The following is a 20494-nucleotide window of genomic DNA, read 5'->3' as shown; positions in this document are numbered from 1 at the left end:
GATGGTAACTAAGACTTATAGGAACGACGTTCAAATAGCGGGCATCTAAAATTGGGCTTTATGGGTTTATCCCGTTTCTATTTCTGACTTCAATTTGTTATACTGACTCTGTTCATTTTGAATTGCTTTGCTGAGCAACTGATGTTCAAATTCACTTCTAGCAGAATGAGAGAAGAGAGAAACTAGCCTAGAGAAGTCAAAAAGATTTCACGCAAAATGCTGAAAAAGCGGCAAAATGAGGTAAAGCGAAACATTTTTTTATTCGACGAAGTAAAAAAACATAGCAGGACAAGTCCTGACGTACAATTCAAAGAATTTTCATTGACTACACAAAAAACTAGACCTAGAAAGGACTATGAATGGATTGGGAAAACCATTTAGAAAAAAATCCGGTCAAAAAAATCGAAAAACAGAAAAAATCAAAGCGAAATTGCCGCATGTGAACAAAAAACCACTAGCGAGAAAGCGAATTTTTGTTCAAACACCGTTTTCTCACTCTACTTTAAATTTAGAGCGAAAAAATTTCACGCCGCAAAACCACTCGCTTTTTCGCTCCACTTCCTGTTTCGGCGTGACCAAAATCACTACTCCAATTTGACTTCAAAAATCATGAAAATGTGTGAACAGATCTTAAAAAAAAAGACAGCGCCCCAATACAATTCAAATTCTTTGAATTGTAAAAATAGGAGCGCTATAATAGCCGGCTGAGAAGATGAGGGCGGCTATTAAAAATGACCAAAAAAATTTTAGCCCAAAACTGGTAGCGAGCTTAAAACAAAATCCAAAGTCAAATATTTGTGCAAAATTTTCAATGGCGGGTCAGAGTTACCTCCATAAGACAAACTGCAACTTGAGAAGTTTTCATTACCTGAAAACACAAATAAAAACTTAAAGCGTAAGATTCAGGTCGGGTGAGTTGCTCTCAAACGAACGTCGAGCGTTTGGCTTTGGTTGTAGACAGCTGGGTCTTAAGGATGACAGCATTAGGATGACGGGGTGTGAGGTCAAGCGTTGTGGGTGGGTAGGGCCGGAAGGGGGTCCAAATGGCCAGGTGTCGGAGGTGTTGGAGCTTTTTTGGGGAGGGGGTTGTTTGTGATGGGGAAGATTATGATCCGCCATGATCACACCATGATCTGCATACTTAGACTAGCAATACGTAAGGATCTAAGAGAGGTGCACAGCCATTTAATAACCTTCGTGCTTCTGTTTATCCTGTTTTTGAGGACGAAAAGTTAAAAGGGTCAGACGAAAAAACGTTCAAGAGAAAAAACCGCATTTCAAAAAGACCTCAGGACTAATATAATTGTTTTGACAAATTTCTTTTGACAGCAATTAATTACTATAACCTCGACCGGCTTTCCAATTCATTTACAGAAAAAGTAAATTAAGAAACAATGAAGCATCAGAAGATTTAAGCAATCAAGTATTTGCTCATAGCATCGTCAAACAGAAGGTACACACGATGGATTTATAGTAAGAGTCATTGACTTAAGCTGAATCAAATAACTGCTTTTAGCATTGTCTAGTAAAAATTAGTTAAACAAATCGGAGGCAGTCAAAGACTTAGAGGCGAGTGAATTTTGAACCGTGCAGCCTTCCTTCTTCAACACTTGCAGACACAAAAAAATCGGCGGGTGTGAAACTTACCTTGGCCTTCCAATAATAAGTTTCAGTGCGAAACATTGATCGCCCAATTCGACAGAACCGTTACGCCCTTCTTTAATTATATTGTTCTTCTAACCTGTAGGATTGAAACAACTAATGCACTTTATGATCTCTCATACTCTCAACTGTATTAGGAATGATTTGTTCATTTAATAATCAATTAAAGATTATTCTGACATTTCATCGAAACATGTAAAATTTACAAATAGGAAGTTTCTTTTTACTTGCAAACTTAGTGGAAAACTAGTTCAATATTTATAAATAATTTCTAAAGTATTGCAAAATCATTAAACGATTCGGTAAATTTGGAATGGATTGACTAAGCATTTGATGCAGCAGCAGTTTCCTCATTTTGCTGGCTTTGTTGCAATTTTTTCAGCTTCATTCTTTCCTTTAATCCTCCCTTTTTCAAAGGAACAGTTTTGATTTGTTTCTGTTTCTCGTTCTGAATTTCTTTAAGCTTCGCTTTCGCTTCTGCAAGTCGTTTCTGAGATATCAATTTCAACTCGACTTTCCATAAAACCTTGAAATCTCGCACGAAAGTAAGCCAGACGTCAAAAAAATCCGAAGGTTGGGTTTCTTCTACCGGGTAACAAAAGAACAGAAGGGTAGATTCGAAAACCTTTTTCGTGTCACCAATTTTAGCCTCTAATTTTTCACAGTCCAAAACTGCGCTTTTAAGCAACGCTCCCATTTTGCTTTTGAACGGTTCCACTTTCCGTTCTTCGTCTTGAAAAGTTGATTCTAGAACTTTCTTCACGTTTTCAGCGCAGGTGTCTAAGTCGCTTTTAACCGATTCTAAATTTTGATCAATTTCGTCAAAACTGATAATACTACATTGGCTTATAGAATCAGGTTCGGGGAAAGGCAAAGTCAAGGAATCGAGATTTTCCTCTTTTTCCTTTTCTTCACATAAGACATACTCTTTCAGATACACTTGAACAACATACGCCAAAAATGAAGACTGCTTATCTTTCGTTTTCATGTCTTTAAGTTTTGGTAAAATTTCTAATTTGAAGCCTTCGGCTTGACCACGAGTAATATTTCCTCCATTTAGGAAATTTCCCAGAGCTAAAATAATTCCCAAAACATTTCGCACTGACGACCATTGAGTTAAAGCATCGCACACTTTGCTGAACAAATTCAGTTTAACTGATATTTCATTAATAGTGTCTTGGAATTTACGTTCGAAGATTATACAACTGCAGCGTTCTTCAAAATGGTCTAAATTGGAGAGCTGAAGTAAAAATTGTTCAGGTCTGTCCAAATTAGCTTCGGGGTGTGACTTGATAGCTTCAAGCTCCTCAGAAGTCGCTTTCATATCACTCAACGATTGCATCGCATCGGGGTCTAAAACATCAGCCTCTAAGTCATAAACTGCAGCTTTTATATCCTCAATACTCAAATGCAAGCCAGACAAGAAAATTCCAACAGCTTCTGAGCGTTTTTGGTCTAGGACCTTGATTGTAGCACCTTGCTTGGAAGCTTGAGTTGCATCTTTTGCCGACTTTTTGCGAATTACGCTCTCCTTGCCAAAGAGAATGCAGATTTCGTCTTCGTTTAAACGCGGTTCTTTCACTTCGTCCCATAAAGTGACCACTTCTTGACTTCGTTGAACTGATCTTTTGAAAATGGTCAGCTTAATCTTCTGCCAGTACAAAGATTTTAGCGGTACGCGAGGTTTGAAATTTGCTACAGCTTTGCCTACTAACCCAGGCGCTATGAACCGAGAAGCGTTCGGCGGTAACGGTGGCGGAGGGTGCCCACCAACACCAGGAGCTCCGGGTATGGGAGGGGGCGGAGGCGGTGGGGCTCGAAGCCCAAGCATCGGAGGTGGTGGCGGAGGAGGCGCCATTGGAGGCATGCCAGGTAAAGGCGGGGGCGGTGGAGGCGGAGGGCCTCTAAACTCCGTCAATCCCAGAGGTGGTGGAGGTGGCGGAGGAGGAGGAATTGATTTCGCAATTCCTGGAATCGGTGGAAGATCCGAGGATCCGCTGGGAGGTAATGGAGGAGGAGGTGGAATTGAGACTCTATCCAACAGGGGCGGTGGGGGTGGAGCTGGAGGAGGAAGGAGAACAGGCGGTGGTTTAACTTCAATTGCAAGCGAGACTGACGGACTGTCTTCCATCGCGAGACTCATCACGACATCAGAAGTGGATCGATCAGATAGTTCCGCTTTGTCGCCATTCGCCAAAATGATTCCACCCGATTTGTTCTCTATTACCCTAGGCTTGTCTGAGATAACGAGAGGCTCTCGTTGAGTACTTGCAATAACATCGACATCTCCGATAGTTGTAGGTATCTCTAACTTCAGCTCCGTTCTCAAATCGTCTCGCTCAAAATCACCTTTCTTGATCTCAGAATTCGATTTCTCAGTAGAAATTTTTGGCGGAAAATCTCCGGAACTTTCCGCCAATGTTTCGGGTGATATTTCAGTTTTGGAACAAATAGCGTTCAGGTTATTGACGCTTTTACTTAGAGGCGATATGTGAGCACCTAATCTCTCCGTCTCAGAACCAGGGGTTTTTAACTCCAACTTCTGCTTGGCAGCTCTTGCCGCTCCTCTTGGTAAACTGTTAAAATTGTCATTGAACCCTGGAGAAGGCGGGCTCAAAGGATCTGTGTAGATTCCGTTCATATTAATCGAGGATGGTGCCCTGCGACCTGTTGACACGACAGGGTTATTTCGAATGGTGTCGTTCAACTGGTCAAGTAAAGCTACAATCTGAGGCACTGCGCTATGCGTCACCCTTGTTTCTTCAATTTTAGCCCGTAACTGCTTCAAAGCCTCCCGTTCGTCCTCGACTTCTTGCATTTTGAGCTCGTTTGACTTCATTGCTTTGGCTAACTTCATAACTTGCTTTTCTTTCTCCTTTAACTTTTCACCGTTCTCTTCTTTAGCCTTCATCAATTCCTTTTCATGAGCTTCTTCCAATCGCTTAAGTTTCTCACTGTACTCTCGCTCCAGCGATATCATTTGGAGTTCACTCTGTTTGTTGGCATCTGCACTTCCATTTCTTCCAGGACTTGCAACGGGAGGCCAAACAGGCGACTGCAACTCTGTCACTACTTTTTCATCGTCCTCGTCAATAGTATCATTCGCTACCTTTATGCCTTTAGACTTCAGAGCGGTCGAGAGTCCCTGCATGAATGTTGACAACGTTTCCTGGTCCAGGATTTGTTGCATGTTGCAGGAACTCACGATATCCATCATGTTGATTGCCAGGATTGAAGAATCCTTTGTGGGAACCTCAGCTGGAACCAGCTGTTCTTGCTTCAGAGTGATCTCTTCAATTTCAGAGAGACTCGAAATCGGCTCGGCCTTCTCAGGAGTTTTAATCTAAACAAGTTAACGTAATCAGATGAGTAAAAAATGACTATTGTCAACCTCCCAACTCTTTCCTTTTTTTAAAAAGAATCATAGCCTATTGACTTCGAGCAGTCAATAAACAAATATTAGAATAGTGACTCGCAATCATCGGGTGTTCAAATTTTGGGCTTTTTAAAATTACCAATTAATTTTGGTAACATGACTTACCACCCCTATTCGATAATGCCCATGTCGAACTATTCCATCATCAATTTTGTTCAAATCGCTGTGCATATGCCACGAATGATAAAAACCGTCATAAAATTTTTGTACATTAGTAAGTCGTTAGCAAGAATTAATATAACAGCGAAAAAACATTACTACTTCCGCTCGGTACGAGAAAAATGCCGAAACAAAACTGTTTTTACCGAGTAGCTTCATAAGCTCGAGAGAACTTCACACCCACTAATTATCTCAGATTTCTTCATTTGTGAAAAACGAATTGACAAAATTTTACGAGGAAAAATAGGACATTTCACAAACTAACGCTCAAGCACTTCGGTAAGCTGCAGTGAATGTCAGATTAGTAATAAGACGCAACATCAGAGATCGCGCAGACAATGAGCCAGCAAATAATCGCCAAGCTAAATAATAGAAACTTCAAATCTAAAAAGTTCTCCAAAAACAAATCTCGTTACTCTCTTTATATAGCAAAGCATCATCCAAATTTATCGAGAGTCGGATTGAACATAGAAAAATCAGAAGCTTTTCCAAAGCAACCATTTGGTCAAGAAACATCCCTGGCTTTATCTGCAGCAAATTATCACGAGCAGCTATTGCCTGCATCACATTCTTTTCTGGTAGCTCATCATATTCGATAAAAATTAAAAACATTTTTACATTAATCTTATTTCTTTGTTTCAAAATCGATTTATCCCGTTTCCCGAGACTTTCTTTATCTGCTTGAGTAGATCCTGGAAAAAAATAAAGCAGCCCGACAGACTCAAATACTTTCAGTTATGAATAATACAGAAGATTATCATCTTTTAACGCCAGTTTAAGCGGAATTTATTTTGGAAAATACTCTATACTTGAAACTACATCAAAAGGGAATTATCTTTTGTCAGGATTAAAAACTTTGACCAAGTAGACAGAAACAACTCAAAACAATTCAATTTGGACAAAAATAGGCCGCTAAACAACGCCACCTTCTTGACCTGAACGTAGACCAAAAACTTTTAAGAGATTTGCAAAAATTAAATTTTAACTCAAATTTAATAGTTATGCCGGCAAGTTCTCTTCAAATGATCGGAGAACGGGTTGCTGTGGCATAAAACCTTTTTTGGAGATAACGCCTCAATGCTCTTGTTGAGTTGCCATATAAAAAGCTCTAGGTTGCACAAAAAAGTTTTGAGGGATTTTTTTGATGATTGAGTGTAAATTTGGACTCCAATTTATCAAAACGTAAATTCGCAATCTCTAATTTAGCCCACCAATCTATCTATTATCGGGCAAATTTTCTTTAATTCTGTAACTCGAAGAACAGAACATCGTTGAGAAAAACGCCAAAAGCTGCTCTTTTTCTCGCAAAATCAGAACTCCACTGATAATTTTTTCTTTTCAGCAAGAAGCCACCAGAGATATTTTTGAACCAAAAAATTGAACATAACCGAGTAACGTCGGGCGAATTGCTCTCAAACGACCGGTGAGCGGTTGGCTTCGTCATTAGCTAGCCACGGTTTAGTGACCTCAGGGCGCTACCTGTATATCCCGTTTTAAAAGATCAAACCGACTAACGTCGGGCGAATTGCTCTCAAACGACCGGCGAGCGGTTGGCTTCGTCAGTAGCTAGGCACGGTTCAGTGAGGCTAGCTTTAGCTTGATTTGACTCTTCAACTATTAGTTTTCTAGCATTGTTAGTACATAAATAAAAAAACTGATATTTTAAAAATTTGCAAAATAATGCAAAATTTAAAAGAAAAGCTTCCAGATTTCGCAGTGACAATGCTCAAAACTATTTTTTGTCCCTGGAGTTATGTCAAGTAACCCTTCTGCCAGACTTGAAAAACTTCGTTGGTCAGTAATGATTGTTAAAAGGACAAAAATCTTCAAAAATTTTGAAAACAATTGCAAATTTCAACAAAATCCTGCTCAAATTCAAGATATTAAAATCTTCAAAATCACTTCATTGTCTCAAGAGGATATCCATTATCCCTATTTCAAGCTTTAAATAGTTTCACTTGCTCATAAAGATCCATTAACTTGGAACAACAATTTTCCGAAAATTTGAAAAAAAATTAAACTTAATCCAAAAACTGCTAAAATTCGAGTCATTAAAATATTGATAACAATTCCATTAACTCTTCATAGAAGCTATGCAGTTATTTATATTCAAACCCTAGAGGACGTTATGTGGCTCTTGAGGCCGGAGAAATAAAAAAAATTACAAAAAATTCAAAAAACTTAAAAAATTGCCAGTTGCATAAAAAACTGCTAAAATTTGTGATAATAAAAGTTGAAAACCAATCCATGGCCAAAAAAATTCCAGTAAATTTTTATCAAACCCTAGGGGCAATTTTCTGTAAGGCTTAAAAACCTGAATAAGGACAATAAATGTTTAAAAAGTTGAAAAAAAATGCGGGTTTTGTAAAAAATGCTGAAAATCGTGGTGTTGAAATCTTGAAAAAACATTCCATTCTATTTAGAAACTATACAGTAACCTATTGTCAAACCCTATAGAGGTTCCTGGGCTCTTGAGGCTGGAGAAAACTAAAAACTACAAAAATTTTCAAAAAACCTAGAAAAAAATTGAAAATTTTATCGGAAAATTGCTAAAATTTATGATATTAAAAAGTTTAAAACTATTCCATGATCAAGAAAACGTTTTCAGTGACTTATTATTAAACCCTTAAGGAGGTTTTCTGGTCCTGGGCCTGTAAAACTCGAACAATGAAAAATAAATGGCAAAAAAATTGAAAAAATTTGCACGTTTTGTCAAAAAATGGAAAAATCGTGATGTCACAATGGTGAAACCATTCCACTACCAATAGAAACTATGCAGTAGCCTATTATAAAACATTCGAGGAGGCTCCTTGACAACTAGGACTGAAAGAATTCAAAAAATCACAAAAATTTTCAAAAAGCTTTAAAAAAATTGTGAAAATTAGTATAAAATTGAGTGTTTTTAGCGATCGGTCGTAGCCACGGTGTGTGTGTATGTATGTGTGTGTGTGTGTGTGTGTGGAGGGGTGCACCGGTAGGCTGATGGGGAGGGAGGAGGTAAAGAGAGGGGGAGGGCGACAGTGGGGTGGGGGCAACAACGCGGTGGGGGGTGGGGGCAATAGTGGCGGGGGGGGGGGGGTCAACAGTGGGGGTGTCTTCAACCTCTCTTCCGCACTTCACACCATACGTACAGGTCTCCAAAACAGTTTGAGCTGAAACAGAGCGGAAAGGCTCCAAGAGCACTTAATGCCCACTGGGCGCTACCTGTTAATCCCGTTTTTGAGGACGAAAAGTCAAAAGCGTCAGACGAAAAATCGGTCAAGCGAAAAAACGCATAAAAGACCGACAGGACTAATATAATTGCTACAAACTTCGCTTGAGAGCAATTAAAAACAACAATAACGTTGAGAAAAGTCCTCTTAAACAACTGTCATTTGACTGGCTTCACTGGCCTTACTAAAACATACCGACTAACGTCGGGCGAAAAGCTCTCAGACGGCTGGCGAGCGGTTGGCTTCGTCGGTATCTAACTATAGCTTAACTGAAGACGTGGGGGAGGGGAGCGGCGGGTGAGCGCACGTGGGGTGGGGGTTGAGCAAGCTGTGTTACGAGTGGAACGATGTACAGGTGGTGGCGCTTGGATGGTGGTGAAGTGGGGGGCTGATGTTGGGAGAGAGGGTGCTGTGGGTGTTCACACTCTAAAAAAGCCCTTCACGCCATGAATTTGTGTCTTCGAACAGTTTCTATGAGAACTTAATGCCCTCCGGCGTTACCTGTTTATCCTGTTTTTGAAGATTGTTGGTAGGGTTGGGCGGACTGGACGAGAGAAGGTCCAAATTGCCAGGTGAAGGAGGGTGGACTTAGAGACTAGTAAGGAGTAAGACTCCAAAACTGCTCAGCCACTTAATGCCCTCTGTACTTGAGCTTTTCACCCCTTTTTTGGTGACCGAGAGTCAAAATGGTCCGACAATAATGGGTCAAGCGAAAAATCGCATCAAAGAGACCGCAGTGCTAATAGAATTTCTAAAATTCCCGCCGCTCTAAAACAAACGACGCGCGGCAGGATCGATTAAAATCGGCTTCAGCTCCTTTTTACCGGAGCTAATTTTGCACCAAAAATATAAATAGGAAGAAAATCAATTTCGACTCACTTTCTTTTAGACATTAAGTAGAAAAACTGTCGACAAGTAAAGCTTCATAATTTAAGCTCTGAATAAGTGCAATTTAACACACAAAAATCAAAATGAAGTTGTTAGATGAAAAATCGATAGTACAAAAATGCATAAAAAGGCCAACAGGTAATATAATTGCTGCAAACTTCATTTGAGAGCAGTTAAAAAACAATGAACTTTCGGGAAAATTAACAAATTAACTTTGGGAAAGTACCCCCAACAGTGGGCGCACATGTTATATTATCAAATGATCACAATGAATGGGGGCAGAAACGGAAACTATCCATATTGCGAAATACAGATAATGAGGAAATACATACCAACTAAGATACCATAGGCACATACCTATAGCATATATGTTTCTATCTCCTTTAATTTAAAACTATATACAAATCTACCAAGATACAAAACGATAGTTGGTGAATTCGAAACTTTTGATCTCGGCGCGACTGCGAAATAGACCAACAATGGCGGCGACTTTTCAACTCCAATCAACTTCGGGCGACAGACTGATATCTGTTTGTCAGCGAGCACATTTGTGAATTTTATAAACCTCATCTGATGTTTACAGAATACAGATCGAGTCGCTTTATAAAATTGAGTTTCAATTCCAGATATCACTATCATGCCAGTTCAATTATAGCAAAATAAATGTTCACCCTAAATGCTGAAGATCACAAAAACCTTAAAATATCTTTCTGCACCAGATCTCAGCTTAATTGTCATGCCATTTGAACCCTTGAAGACAAAAAATTACAAAAAGGAACATACTCAACGCCGAATTAACGACTAACGTTGGACGAAATGCTCTTGAATGGCTGGTGATGCCTCCTTTCTATTAATGTAGTCGGGTTAAGTCGGAGAGGCGGACAATGGGATTACTAAAGGTCATCGTATGTCATTATTGAAGAATTTTATAGAGCACTAATAGAGCTCTAATTTTGGCACTTTTTTAATTTCACTTTTAGCTGCAAAACTCAAAAAGTCAAAGACGTTGAAGTCGATCGAAAAGTCAGAAACAGCCACGTAAAAAAAAATTCGCCTAAAACTGAATTTTGCACACGACTACAATAACTGCTTTAAATTTCGTGAGAGAGCAACTATAAAAACTCAGGAAGCTTCTAGTACAAAATAGACGCTCAAAATTTAGACACACTTTGGTACAACGTAGTTAATGTGGCGAACCAGACGTCTTCTAATCCTTGAAAACGCGAGTAATTATCTGTCATATAATTGTGCCAACGGTCAAACAAAAAATGACCTACACTACGCAAGCCATCAATTTGCTAGAGAGCAGCCAAAAAATTGATGAAAACAGAAACCAAACTAAAGGTATAAGTTGAAATTTGTGATAGGCAAGTAAAAATGTCTCAAATATTAAAGCAATACAAATCTTATCTAACAAGTTCGTCTGAAAGAATGGCAAAAGAGCAAAAGAGATAATTGAGTCAACAAGAATATCAAAAAGAATTAAGTAATTAAAATCCTCTCTCCTCTTCAAATTTGTCCAACATGACAATAAAATTTTCCTCAATTTTGCTAATCGAAAAAAATCTAATATCCTGTACTTCAGTTTTATCAATCAAGGATTTAAAACATGAAAGCAAGGAGAAATGGGAGACAGGAAGCACAAAAAATTGGAGAAGAAATTGGTGACCGGAAACAACAAAGAGTCGTGCAATATAAACCAACATTAAATCAGAAATATCACAGAAGAAGTAACCGGGAAAATAAATTGTCACTATACGCTACAAACTAAGCTACTATGAAAATGCAATGTTGTAAAACAGAATTCAGCGTTCAAAAACAGGCGTAAATGTGTTCGAAAAAAAGAAGTCAATATTCAAGTCATGAACAAATTTGCTTACCCTTATATCAAAACTCGACTGCGAGTCGTTAAAAGACACACGTTTACATTAATTGCTTCAATCTTCGTTCGAGCAATTTAAAAATACACCAATACTCCTTTTCGAGTTGTAAAAACCAAGACAATGCCAGTAATAGCCCCAGCTATCGCTGCGTCTATTAAAAACTTAATTATAGTTTCATTTAATCGTGCTATCCGCTGCATTTATATCAGCGGTCGACGGATGGTTACATCTTTTCGGAGCTCCAGGCCACAGTTTTCAATAAAAATTACTATATCTTTCACAATTCTTTTCTACTGGCATTCTCAACGTTATAGGTACCAAAAAGGCTGCGCAAGGGTAGAAGCTCTGGATTGAAGAAAAAGTTGTCACAGTGCTTATGAGACAGCACCGGCTCTCAGAGATGTCTATTTCACTGGACTCACCAGTCCAAAAATATGAACGCGCTCGTAGCAGCAATATGATGCAAATGAGCTGTTGTACAGTTCAAATGAGAAAAGCACGGCACGGGCCATTAGGGATCTATGTTGCACTCTTTTTTTTTTAAAAAAAAGTTGACTGTGCAGAGTAACAATACGTTGTTAAAGTACACCTCGGTTCAAAATCTTAGGTGGGCTTAGAATTTTTTCCTTTTGAGAATAAAAGGATTTAATTAAATCGATCTGTTGAATTCTTGAGCTTCTACTTTTTCAAACGTAAATTTAGGTCATGAACAATGCCTTCAATACCTCTTCTAAATGCGGGGCAAAGTTGCTTCGAAGAAAACAAACTATTTTTATCATCCAAACACAGCTTGCAGATAGCCAGAAAACAGCCGCAAAAGCTTCGTAGACCTGCAGTTTCAAAAAGATAATAAAAAACAGGCCAAAAAAGAATTTTTTAAATTCAACGCTGAGATGTTATATTTTGATAACGAATGTGTATAAATCACTGCTTCTACTACGTGCTCTCAAATAACCTTCAATTAGAGTGACACCAATTCAATTGACCATATAACTTTAAATTAAAGTACAGAAAAGTCAATTTGAGAGTGAGGTGTCACGTATGACCAAAAACTTAATCACGCAAATAAACAAAAAAAAAGCTCTCCACTAAAAGTGAAAAATGACGTTACGCACGCAATTCAGTTGAAATTGCATGAACGAATGAACAAAAAGCAGATTTGAATTGATTGTGACGTCATATGCTCATAGCAAAAATACTGATGACGAAATAATAACATACCCGGAAGAAATCCGGAAGCAACTCGAAGCGTCGGACATTCCCCGAAAGAAATCTTAAGTGCAGCCAAAACCATTATCTTTTGTCAGCAAACACCTATTCATTGCTTCACGAGAGTTAACAATAAAATTCGGGAGAAAATTAAACCTCGTCGTATCGAGAAAATTTCCAAAAAAGGTTGTCTAAGCAAATACACAAAAACAATTTATCGTTATTCAGAAACGAAACATACAAAAATTTGTCCGCATTTCATTCTTGCACAGAAATAATGTGAAAGAAAAATTCTTGAAACCCCTCAACTCTTTATTCTTAGAAACACCTGATTATGTTGAAAAATAGCCAGAATCTTTAAGATGGAAAAAAACTTATTAACTCGGCAACTGAAGGGAAAATAGCTTTAACGTGACGAAATGACTGCTATAAAAATTCAGAAGTCTTCAAATAACTCTTAGAAACTAAAAATAATTCTAAAAAAATTTGAAAATTAGTAATAAAATTTTCCTTCTGGCATCGCAGCATTTCAAAAACTTTTACAAATAATTCTGTTGTCGGAGATATTACGCTCAAATTAAATTCAAATCATTGCAAAAATTAAAAATGAAAGTAAATAGATAGAAAAAAACAAAAAATCGATTATAACCAAAATTGAGCCCCACAAAACTCAGAGAAACGACCATCATTCAATTGAGTCGTAAATATCAGTCAAAAACATAATAGTAATTCCAAAACATCCCAGCTGCATTCTATTAAACGAAATGACCTTTAAACAGAAAAATTGAAAAGGGAAAATTACCAATCTTTTGATAGTTTTTTAGACACAAGTCAAAAAGCCACATCAATTTAAACTAAAAGTAATGGCAAAATACTCAGCATAGAGATTTGTGAGAAACAAACGGGCGTCATATACTAGAATGTGAAGGTTATGGACACATAAGAAAAAAACGAAAAGACATCTTCATAAATTTGCATGTTGAAATACAAATTGATTAAATTAAAAGAAAAAAACCATTACAATACATTGTTTGGCATTAACCGTTCAGTAAGTTTAGATAACCTTTCTCCGAATAGAATCCATAGAGCTGAATTATTGAACTATTTTGCGTGAGTTGTCAAAATTGCAATTATGATTTTTTTTGAATTACGAAAACTTAAGGCCACAATTTATCAATGACACAACATGAAAACCTCTGAAGAAGAACGGAAAAATTCATTCTAAAAAAGCAAATCAAAGCAAAAAAAAACAAAAAGAAAACTTCGAAAAAAACCGCTAAAATCGGATCAGTATGCATAAACTTGACGTCAAAAGCAGAAGCATTCAAAGCATAAACAATGAAATTTTTATAGATACTAGGACGTTTTTATAGACATTGATTACAGTGACGTTACACGAACATACTAGGACGTTTTTATAGACATTGATTACTAAAAAGTTTACTCCGAGATCCAAAAATAAAGAAATTAATGATAAAAAGCCAAAAATAACAAAATCGAGAAACATGAGTCCCTTTTGCACTTGAAACTCATTATTCAGCTCCCATAAATCACGAAGAATCAATTCCAGATTGTTGAATACTGATGCAGTATCACAAACAAAATAGTTCTGTCAGAAAACCGAATAAATAACAGAAATCAACCAGGTAGACGAAAAACGGCTAAAAACGGTTATATATAAGCGCTGTTTTCTCAAAAATAACTTCCAAAGTCAAAAAGTCATTCATTCAACGCAGCGCACGAACAGAACACTTTTCTCGCTCAGAAAAAATTAGTTCATATGGCAACTTTACTCTTACGCTTTTAGGTCAAAACGCCGATTAAATAGTACTTCTCGTAAAAAAAACCAAGAAAACCAATAATCCTCTTCGAGTCGTAAAAAACCACGAGAAGTTCAATAACAGCCTCAGCTATCGCTCTGCGGCTATTAAACAAAACTCGTTCACAAAACAATAAATATATTTCAACTGGTTTTGGTATCTAGTATTCCCATTTTAAAAAATTTTAGTGCCTCGCCTGCGCTTGCTATTTTATATAACTAACTATACATAATGAACATAATTTCTACTAATCTGAATTTCACGATGTTAATTTTTTCTGTACAAAACTCACCGATTCAGGGTCAACTTTTGGATCATCAGTTGGTGGCTGAGCGACTTTGACCACAACTGAATCAGACAAAGCGTCATAGAACACTTCGTCGTCATTCACATTCGCCACTTTCACTCTGGTCAAAGTGCTGTGGTCTTCAATCTGAACTTCTTCGTTGATACTGCTGCTATTAGTGGTGGTAGTAGTTGTTCCCAGACCAGAGAAGAACTCATAAACTGACTTGGCTGAGTTCAGGAACAGGTCAAACTCCTCTTCATCGTCCAATCCGCTGAAGGATTTGGAAACATCCTAAATAAAAGTGGAACATAACGACAGAGTTATAAAGAATAAACTACCAAAACTGAAATAACATATTTTGAGCTTTGTCATTCAGAGCGCGACACACTCGGAAAGGGAAGATATGCAGTTTGCGTGCATTTATCTAATATTTTTACAAATACAAGTGCAAGCGAGTGCGCGGGGTCACGAGTGGAATGAGGTGGAGAGGGGTGTCGTGATAGAAGGTAGTGGAGGGGCGAAGTGCTGGGAAGTGTTAAGTGAGGGGGTTGGAGTTGGGGGGGGGGGGGTCAAACTCTAAGAACCGCCATTAACAATATGAATTTATGTCTTTTAAACTGCATCGGTCAATCGCATACTTCGACAGTTAGAGAGCCGTTAGTCTTTAAGAGATCTTAGAGCCCTCCGGGTTTAACCCGTTTATCCCGTTTTTGAGAAAAAAGTCAAAGGGTCAGCCGAAAAATCGATCAAGCGAAAGGTCGCGCAAAAAAGATTTTAGGCAAATTTTGGCTATATTTTTTTAAAAACTCAGCATTTTTCTTTCTTTAGCCAATTATGTGGAAATTAAACTGTAGTGCAGACCAAAAACTGCAGAAACAATGTTCGTTTACTCCGAACAGGACAATTTTTGCCTCTGTTTCTTAAAAAAGTTCTGGAACTCACGTTGCGGGCTTTCGCTAATTTAAATCGATATTTTAGAATATTTTCAATGTATTAAGTTTTTCGTTTGCCAAAATCTCTTTGCCGCAACTATTCGAAACAAAGTTTTTTTAACAGCCGCGCAGCAATAGCAAGGCCAGTTCTGGTCTCATAGTTGATTTTCGCGATGAAAGGATTCGGATTTAATTTTGGCGCTCTTAAAATATTTTTGCACGTTTTTTCAGCCCAATTGCAGACAAGTCACTTTTCATGCAGATGTTCAATTAATGCGAGATCCGATTTCTGTTTAAATGAAGCCCAATGAATACAAGTTAATCTTTATTTTTTTAGTTGAAAGTTTATGGTTTTTATAACTTTTTTAAAAATGAGCTTCGCCACATTTTACCTTATTTCTGTCACGCGGACACGTAGTGTAGGCAAAGACGGAGGTCACACCCTATTTCATGCGAATTAAAAATTAGTCTTTTTCGCTGCTTTGTCTTTTAAATAATGGTTTTTCGACTTTGATACAGCAATTTTTTGGTAACTTTTTTCATGATATGTGGACGATTCCCTTTTTTCAGGTTCCCTTTTGGTGACTTGCCACGTTATGACAAGTCACATATCACATTAATGAAGGTGAGAGAAAACGCAATTGATTATAACGTATGCTTTTTTTTCTGAAGTTTACGGCTTCGACACCGTTTTATAGCAGAATTTAATAATTTTTTAGATTTTCGCCTGTATTTGTTCTTTTTGTAGTCGTATGACACTCTGGATAATGAAAGGTTTCAATGGCTTCCTAATAAGGCAAAAATAATGCTACTTAATGATTTCAGTTGATAGCTAATGGTTTTCATGACTTTGAAATTAATTTTTTTGAAACAGAGTAGTTTATTTTTTAACTTTTCCCTTTTGTTTTCTTTGTCTACTGGGTAATTATTCTCAATCAATAAAGACAAGCCCCATATCTTTTCTGTTGAAACACAACTTATTTTGTTATATTTATGTTTAAGGTTCTTTTAAAAAAATAGATTGACATTGAGTTTTGGTCGTAATTATTTCTTGTTGTTTTTATTTGATTTTGTTGTTTTTCTGTTCTTTTATTCACGTTGATGGCAGGCATAATCGGCCCTCTTATGAGGCACTATTAAATGTGTTTAGTGGTAAGAGCATATTGCGATTTTTTAAATGGATAGACCAATTATTTTTCGAACAATGAAAACTTTTGAAATTACCAACGTGCAGCAAATGCGCGTATTAGTTTGTTCGCAGGTTTGCGAATAAATTTTTTGGTCATGATTGAGAATGGAACAAATCCAACGAGTGTGTCGCATACTCACATGAGCTGAGTAAGGCCCGTCGAAGAACCCAGAACAGTTAGTGAATGAATCATCGTCCTTCCTACTCAACGCAGCAATAGCTCCAGGCGAATCGATCAAGTTCACAGCAATCGAGTTGTGATCAACGTCGCTCGAGGTATCTTCCGCGGTGGCGACAACGTCCAATTCCTGTTCCTGGGGTTCCCGGAAGGGCGTGGGGGGCCTCCGCAGTCCGTTTGCCATTTCAGACATCGCGACTGGATATTTACAGTATGTATTGCACTGTCCAAATTGTGCCCTTGGAATATTGCAGAATGGAATTCATTGTTCTCTCCCTGTCTATATATTATAGGATATACGAGGCTATATAATTGCTTCACTGCATTATTTACACTGAAATGTGATCAACTTTAAAGAGGTAACAATAAAAATGAAAACGTGCTTACAGTGTTTTGTTTGGGGGGTTTGCTTATTTTGTCCACCGGATTATTTTGGCTAAATATGTTACATTACAGCATTAACAAGGAAAGTCGTTCATTGTTGTCAGTCAAACTAAAACCAGGTTCCTAGTTTAACTGTGGTTCAAGTAGAATATATTTTGTCGCCAAGAACAAATCCTCGGATGACATATCAACGACTATTTGTCTTAATTGCACACTATGTGAAGTAAAATAAACTAAGTGTTTAACTGCATGACCATTTCCCTTTCAGACATACAAATCTGCCAATTATGTGCACTCCAAACATCAAACAGGTGTGTGTGTGTGTGTAATTAACTAAATTAACTTAAACATAAGCTGACCAACGTCGGACAAATTGCTTTCAAATTCGAGCAATTTAGGTCACACAAAATTTAAAAAAGTCAAAAGCCATGGGTGATAAAGTCACTCAGGATGTGAAATCGAAAGAATGTTAGAGCAAAATTTTTTATGCAAAATTTAAAAATTTTGAATAAAAAAAACGACGTCACGCACGCAACTCAGTAGAAATTGCATGAACGAATGAACAAAAAGCAGATTTGAAGTGGTTGTGACATATGGTCGTAACAAAAATCTTGACGACGAAATAAATAAATAACCAAGAGAAGGCCAATAATAGCCCCAGCTATCGCTGTGCGGCTATTAATAAAAGCCGGACAAAAAGTTTATATCACACCAAGAACCATTCCTTTCGCTACTTCCTCAATTAAGAAATATTAAAAAACAAATTGAGAACAGAACTCTTCCGCCTGAATTCTGCAGACCTCGTGACGTTAGTGATGTCAGTTTGCATCTAGAACACAACTCAGAAACAACAACTCGTGTCACTTAAACACCCATCTTCCTCATAACAAGGTTATTTCTAAAAACGAAATTTAAGAAGTGTGCACCCCATTTTATGCAGAGCTCCGATGACGCCTTCTAACAAACAAAGTTTTGCACACCATATTCTATTTCGTTTCAGAACACTGAACAGTCGGCCACTTGCCGAACTAAAATCTGAGCCAATAAAACTTCGAGTACAAACTCCAAGTCAATTCTTTCTCGGAAATTTATCATAACCAACTAACGTCGGCGACTTGCCCTCAAAAGACCAGTAAGCCGTTGGCTATGGTAGTAGCCAGCTGGGGTTTATGGGTGCTAGCATTAGGAGAGGGGGGAGGAGAGGGGGGTCTCATTGAGCAAACGGTGGAGAGTGTCTTGCAGCAAACGGTGGAGGGGGTCAAGGCGAGTCGGGGGGATGAGGTGGGCGCGGGTTGGAGTCTAAATCGCCAGGTGAAGCAGGGTGAACGGAATGGCGGTGAGGCGTGGGCTGAGGGGGGATGGGAGAGGATTAAGACCGCCCTCCATACCATAAATTGATGTCTCCCCAATAGTTCCGGTGAATCACATAATCGTAACGCCTTACTATTAGGCGTAAGGCTCTCGGAGCCTCAACTGTTTATCTCGTCTTTGAGAAAAAGGTAAAAGAGTTAATCACAAAATCGCACCAAAAAGCCCACAGGACTATTATCATTGCAAAAAATTTCACTTGAGAGCAATTAATCTAACATTATTCGTACCTTGATTGCAAGATGCACTTTCAATTAGGGCAGGCAATATGCCCACGCTCAGTGCAATGCAAAACCAGGCATAGCAGGAAAGATCATTAGATGAATGTGAATGCTCCATAGCCTAGATTTCCTTCAGTGAACGGTAAATAGGACAGAACGGTGACCTCGTGATTATCACCGATTCCACTTCTTAAGGTTACTTCCTGAAGTGCTCAATTGAAAGCCTTCATCAATTAGCGTCAACATTGCGCGTTCGACTTAACAAAAGCTACTGATAGGAAAATTCTATAGGTTTTAAAACTAATTCGGGCTTCAGGCGTTCAATTTTTCGACCAGAACATTTAGTTTGGTTTCGTCTCGTCTTTTTTGAGCGTTCAGCTAGCTTTAGAAGATTTACTGTTAACGTTATTGTTAATTTTCATATCTTGCGTGAGCTATGCGTTACCGGGTAAAAGCCGCTTATAGACTCTTACATATAACAGAATACATATTTTCAGTGTGTGTTCGGTTATCATTTGATCAAACATCTCAAATAATAACAAATTCATACGCTGGAACGTGTTTTCTTCCATGTTTTCCATAATCGCCAATGCCTTAAAGAATTAAAAGATGAAGACTTTTTAACCAATTGAATCAAGTTCTCAAAATTCATTTGAAGACCCACGTTTGGAGGACAAAAATTAGAGCTAATTTCTTAAATCCTACACTAATTCAAAATATTAAAGATATCACGAGAAAATGAGTCACCAAGATCAGTACTCATGGTTACTGATTTGCTATGGTAATGCAACTTCATTTAAGCAACTTTCAGTTTTAGTTTGAAATTACAAAAAAATATTGCTCACGCAAAGAAATTAATATGGTTCCAATCCTTATCCAAATTCTAACTCAAGCACTCATAATTTTAATTCAGCGCTGCGTTGAGCGTTAAAAACGTTCGGATGAATTGCTCTCGAACAACAGGTGAGGATTAGCTTTGGTTTGCGCTAGCTGAAGCACAGGGCCGCTAGCCTCGAAAGGGCGAGGACGCTATAAGACTTATTGAGAGAGCTGCTCTGGCGCTTTACAAGGATTTCTCGTTTTTGAAGACGCAACGTCAAATTAAATGGCTTGAGAAGCAAAAGAATGCTCCAGCAGAAAGGACAAAACGGTCAAAATAAAATTTTGAATAAAAAACATAGCAGGCAAAATACCCGAAAAGACTCAAAGAGTCGTGCTATATAAACCATTAAGTAAGATTACTTTGATCAAAAGTATCAAAGAAAAAAAAGAACCTAGAAACAAGACGTTGATTGCTGATAAACAATGAAGTGTCTTTATAAATGCAGACCCAATTTTTAGTTTACGGATGTGGGCAGTAGGGGGCGGGGAGTACGGGGACCTGGATGTTTTGGAGGGGTAGTATTGGGGTATAAGAAAAATTGGAGTTAGAAAGGTGGGTGAGTAGGCAGAGGAGGGAGATAGGTAGTTGGTTTAGGTAGGTAGTTGAGAGGTGTCTGCATTTTGGATAGGGAAGAACGACTGTTATTGGATCAAACCATTTCAAAAAGACCTCTTGACTTTGAACACTACAGGCAGTCCTTAATTACAATACACTAGATACTACACTACTGTTCGATGTTCATCCAAATTCCGAAAACAGAGAACAACGATCTAAAACAAAT

The 20494-nt window shown here is 38.0% G+C and overlaps 1 protein-coding gene across 1 annotated transcript; it reads right to left on the bottom strand.

Annotated features, from left to right (window-relative positions):
• Positions 1 to 1805: 1805 nt before the first annotated feature.
• Positions 1806 to 17399, bottom strand: LOC142354431 (uncharacterized). Its single transcript, XM_075406726.1, has 3 exons — positions 16820 to 17399; positions 14562 to 14849; positions 1806 to 5005 (listed from the first exon to the last, which is right to left on the bottom strand). The coding sequence occupies exons 1-3, from the start codon at positions 17048 to 17050 to the stop codon at positions 1985 to 1987; spliced, it is 3540 nt and encodes a 1179-aa protein (XP_075262841.1). The 5' UTR covers positions 17051 to 17399; the 3' UTR covers positions 1806 to 1984.
• Positions 17400 to 20494: the final 3095 nt, after the last annotated feature.

This window comes from Convolutriloba macropyga, chromosome 15 (assembly GCF_964194025.1).
Source record: "Convolutriloba macropyga chromosome 15, txConMacr16.3, whole genome shotgun sequence".
NCBI classification, from domain to species: Eukaryota; Metazoa; Xenacoelomorpha; order Acoela; family Convolutidae; genus Convolutriloba; species Convolutriloba macropyga.
Note: the sequence above shows the minus strand (reverse complement) of the source record. Positions and strands in the feature narration are given on the sequence as shown.

Excerpts from the sequence above, each read along its gene's own strand:
- LOC142354431 (XM_075406726.1), bottom strand. The coding sequence starts at position 17,050 with ATGTCTGAAATGGCAAACGGACTGCGGAGGCCCCCCACGCCCTTCCGG. Across the intron at positions 14,850-16,819 it reads ACGGGCCTTACTCAGCTCAT|GATGTTTCCAAATCCTTCAG; the intron begins GTGAGTATGCGA and ends ACTTTTATTTAG. Across the intron at positions 5,006-14,561 it reads CAAAAGTTGACCCTGAATCG|ATTAAAACTCCTGAGAAGGC; the intron begins GTGAGTTTTGTA and ends TAACTTGTTTAG.